This window comes from Megalopta genalis, chromosome 8, assembly GCF_051020955.1.
Source record: "Megalopta genalis isolate 19385.01 chromosome 8, iyMegGena1_principal, whole genome shotgun sequence".
NCBI classification, from domain to species: domain Eukaryota; kingdom Metazoa; phylum Arthropoda; class Insecta; order Hymenoptera; family Halictidae; genus Megalopta; species Megalopta genalis.
In genome coordinates this window covers 20036867-20041685 of record NC_135020.1, presented here as the reverse complement: position 1 = coordinate 20041685, position 4819 = coordinate 20036867, and the positions used below count along the sequence as shown (strand labels likewise).

Here is a 4819-nt window from a genome sequence, read left to right as displayed (position 1 = left end):
ATGCAGATTTTCAGCTTTAATTTGAGCCATCATCAGTTTGGAAATTTCTCCGAGAACACATTCTAAAACTGATTTGAATTAACCCCTTATGTCATAACGCTGACTGATGCACGTTCACGTACGTTGCGTGGAAGTCCGCCAGCACCGATCGGTTGTGTGATTTTGGAAGTCGCTCCGAAATCATTAATCTGCGGCTCCAACACTAATAACATTTTAGTTAATTCAAGCGCGATACCGATATTTCAAAATATACTGGTATTTAATCCCCGGAAATTGAAATTGAAAGTGAAACTGAAGCTGAAATTTCGGTATAATACCGATATATTAGAATGGCTAAAAGAATAACAAATTAAAAGGTACGGAAAACATGGAGTAGGAATATAGAAGAATCCAATTACGTTTCAATTTTAATACTGATTAAAACGATTCATTAAATTTCAGGAGTTTATATTTTTCTTAGCAATACTGGTATTATACCGCTATATATTTCGGCATTTTTGCCGGTATAGATGTCAAATACTGGTAAAATATGTATGGAAAATCCGTATTAAAACCGTTTTAGCTAATGTAGAGAGAGTAAGTATTGAAAACTATTCTATTTATTACTAAACAGTGACGTAATCGTGTAAATGCTCGTCGCGATCTGCCTCACGCCCTGCGAGCGTGTTCTTTTATCCGTGCACTGGATAAACGTTACAAGTCTCCTTTCGAATTTAGCCGTCTCGCTCGACTAGCGTCTAACGCCCGCCGATCACCCTAGCAACGTCGCGACGCTCACGTACGCACGCACACGTATGTAGCGTGTGGTAACTCACGGGAGCCGCGAACGCGATTGGTGTTGCGACTTCGGAGGTCTGTCCGAAATCGTTATCTTACGGCTCTAGCTCTAATAACGGTTTAGCTAATATTAATATGATACTGATAGCTGAAAATATACCGGCATTGAATTCCTGGAAATTGGAATTGAAATTTGAATACAATCGAAATTGAAATTGTAATTGAAATTGTAATTGACATTGAAATTGGAATTTTATATGTATACAGTAATTACTAATGAATTTATGGTTTTTCACCGGGAAGAAATGCTTTTCAATTTAAAATAATTGGGGGATGTGTGAAGATATTAAATATATTCGTTTATACATAGCAACGGAGGCAAACAATTTTTATCAGCAAAAATAGGAATCTCAAAATGTTCAAGTTTGAGAGCACGTACCAGTTACGACTATCATCGAATTTGATTAATATTCATCCGATTGATCTGGTCCGTCTATTTATTTGGGCATTGTGTAATTATTCGAATTATAAAGAGGATATGTGTTAACTGTTCTTGTCTTTATGTAGTTTTAAGAGGATATATTTATACGAAGACACTGAAGATCAGTTGAATTGGCATATAGTAATCGAAATAATTTTCTTAGTGGAATAAACATGTGTCTAATATGCAGTTTCTCAATGTGTATGCTATAAAATAAGATGAAATCTATCTAGATATCTAGACCAGTAATAAAAGGATTAACGATACCTGGATACTCTTTTCGTCCGAGCCCTAGTGCATGCTAGACTTTTTCGAGCTTGGGCCCCTGGTGGGCTCAGCATGGTGCAGAGCAGTTTGCAACCTCCTGTGCTCCATAGCCTCCTCTATTTAACAATCTCCAATAATTCTTAACTCTAATTCTCTAAATCTCAGAGTTTCAGAATTTTTTGTAGGTAATTACTAAATTAAATGTGTAGTCTTTCTAAGTGAAGAGATAATCGTAATTATATTCCGAGTAAAAGTCACTTGTAAGGAAACTAGTGTATAAAAGGATATAGAAAAGGAAATACGTACATAGTAATTAATATAAAAATGCGTTTATCGTTTACACTGATTTCACATACATTCTTGCTGTACATCACACTTACAATTAGTACTCACATAATGTATACACAATCATATCTGTAGTTGAATACAGGGGAAGTTTGTGTATTACTATTACTATGTTAAGAATTACTGGTTTGAGGAACCAATTGATTTTCCGTTTGCATGTAAAATTGCTCTCCAAACCACTCTCTGTGCATTTCCAGGTAACTGCAATAACGAGAACATAGTAATTGGTTTTGGAAAATAAAAAAGACAGTTAAGGTGCATTTCAGTGGGAATTACCTGAGAAACATGTCTAAAAACTTTAAGAGAACTTTTAATTTTTTATTCGGTATGTCCGCCGATTGTAGTAGGTCTGGTAATTTAACTGAAGAATACAAAAAATTTATTAAGTCAGTTATATTAATTAGATCATTTCTTTTTAAATTACGCACCGAATAGTCGAGTTAAATGAATAGCACCGTAATAAGTAGAAGGATTGGGGGGACCTTCAGTCTTTGACGATTCAGGCATTAATCTCCATTTATTAGCTTGTTGGAGCAAGGCATTGACTTGTGCAGATGTAACAACTGGTATTCTTAGGGTTACACCGCGTGGGCTAGAACAACGAGAGCTTGTACTTGCAATACTATAAAAACAACAAGAAAAAAAGAAATTAACAAATCTGTAACTACAAAATAAAACGTAAAATTTATGGACTCCTTAATGCTTTTATTATATTCAAATACATGTTCACCTTGATAAAGTTCCTGTGTCTGGTTTGATTTCTTCATACGATCTCAGTTGTCTATTTTCATCGATAGAGCTCACTCTACATGATCTAAGTTTTCTTTTAGAACCTGCTATGGTCTTTGATGCATTGTCAATTTCCGGATCATGTTCTTGAAACGGTGGTAAATGAGCATATTCCGTAGTATCTTCATATTCTTCTTTTACTAATACTTCAGAATTCCTTGAAATTACAATAATTTGGTATTTTTTAAAGTTCTAAAAGAGCAGAACTTCAATAAATCGGAGCATGTCAAAAATTTCAGTCTTACTCTATTGGTTCTTCTTTTATGAGCGTTGGATGTTCACTATACAAGAAAGATGATTTCAAATTACAATACTGTTCTCGTTCCTGCCTATACAGCAAAAGATCATGTAATGTGAAATCAAAATATATACGTAATCCATCCGCAACTTCTCTGCATATGTTTATTTCGTTGATTGTTTTTTCTATCGTATTATTTGTTTTGTTTCTTTGAGGCTTTTCTGGAATGTTTGTTAGTTGTGTTGTTGTAAAGTGCTGCACCCACGATTCCAACATATTTACAACAGTAGGTTGTGCTGGTAAAACTGCTAACTGAAATCCATACATGACTTACTATTTAAAAATGTTACAATATGATAACATAGATGAAATTTCATATATATTTACAAAAAATGTCACCTTATTTTTGTTAGTTATGAGATCATAGTCTTGATCTAAAATTCTTCTTAACATGGTACCTATGTCCAGATCAATTCCTGGTTTTACACTGGCTCCAGATTGGCTACCACCACCACTATCTTCATCGTCACTTGTTTCTCCAACATAGTCAGAACTACTTTCTGTGTCCTCTTCAGTAATAACTTCCTTTAGTAGTAAAAACAGTTTTTTTTTTTTAATTCGGTATATTTTAACACATGTAGTGATTACTATTAATTAATTAACCAACTTCTGTGTCATAATCTGCATGTTGTCCTGAGCTACCATCTTCTGATGATCCAGTTGTTGCTGATGTTGCTCGACTCCCACCACTTCTTGCTCTCCTTCGTGGCTCTTGATTTTCAGATTCATTTAACCGATCAGATAGCTTGTGACTTCTTTTTTTACGCTCTCGTCGATATAAATAAGCACCCCTATTTGCAATTACATTGATAGAATAAACAGTAACTATAGCAGCAGAAAAATTATACTGATCAGATTGTATTAAATACATACAACTGTAATTGTGCTTTCTGGGCTAAGTCTCGTTGAAGTTGACGATTTTCTTCTGTATCTTTTAATACATACTCCTCCGTTACACAACGATCCCATGAAGAATTCCACCCCTTTGTAAAAATATTTTAGGTTACATGATTTTACAATTTATAATTGAAACAAAAAAAATGGAGTAATCGTAATGAAGTATCTACCTGGAAATGTATTAAATATTCAACAGCTTTTCTTCCTCTTTGATCTTTATTAACTATTACATCAAGTACCTGCAGAAGAAGTATAAAATAAAACAAATTGATTAAATGATCAATAAATATAATTTAAGCGTAATTAATTTTGTTCCTAATGCATACCTTTGAGTCATACAGTACTTTTGCTTTTGTAGGATCAGGTTCATAACAAAGAACTTTTTCACCGTCACAAAATTTAAATTTTGGTCCGCGGGTAGAAACCATTCCTCTTTATTAAACGTCAGAATCAAATATCAAACTAACTTCACAAATAATAGTGTAGCACTGCGGATAGATGATTAATATTATTTAGACCGACATGATAACCTAGTCCACCAACTCTCAAGTCAACAAACATTGACGCTTACACAAAAACGTATAACATTATTAATATAATCTGTTTCTATTCAGAGTGTTAAACGATTTAGATTATTGATTGCATTTAAGTCACAGATGATGTGCTGTCAATAATATATCGATACAAATTTAAGTCTCCCGGTATTAAATTTGCTTATAAGATTACGTTGGTTAGTTTGTATACAACTAACCTAACGTGAGCTCAAATTTAAGTGCGGTGCGGCGCAGTATATATTTGAAAGAATCACAAGTTTTTAATGCGCCAAGAAAAACTAAAATTACATTCTATCTGTGTTATGTACTTTCCTGATCATAAAATATTAATAATGTTTAACAATATTGGATTAAACAGATATGAATAATTGTCATTTCTATATCTTCAGAAATTATAAAGATTAAAAAATC

General features: G+C 33.4%; 1 protein-coding gene across 3 annotated transcripts; it reads right to left on the bottom strand.

The window, feature by feature from the left end:
• Positions 1 to 1838: 1838 nt before the first annotated feature.
• On the bottom strand, positions 1839 to 4605 carry msl-3 (male-specific lethal 3). 3 transcript variants are annotated; one of them, XM_033477402.2, is made up of 11 exons: positions 4426 to 4604; positions 4181 to 4342; positions 4025 to 4093; positions 3831 to 3940; positions 3565 to 3748; positions 3297 to 3482; positions 2905 to 3209; positions 2601 to 2816; positions 2299 to 2492; positions 2147 to 2231; positions 1839 to 2071 (listed from the first exon to the last, which is right to left on the bottom strand). In XM_033477402.2, the coding sequence occupies exons 2-11, from the start codon at positions 4280 to 4282 to the stop codon at positions 1984 to 1986; spliced, it is 1539 nt and encodes a 512-aa protein (XP_033333293.1). In that variant the 5' UTR covers positions 4283 to 4342; positions 4426 to 4604; the 3' UTR covers positions 1839 to 1983. The 3 variants fall into 3 exon arrangements, with proteins under 3 accessions (XP_033333293.1, XP_033333294.1, XP_033333292.1); XM_033477403.2 differs by having other exon boundaries at positions 2299 to 2462; positions 4181 to 4605; XM_033477401.2 differs by having other exon boundaries at positions 4181 to 4604.
• Between the last annotated feature and the right edge of the window lie 214 nt (positions 4606 to 4819).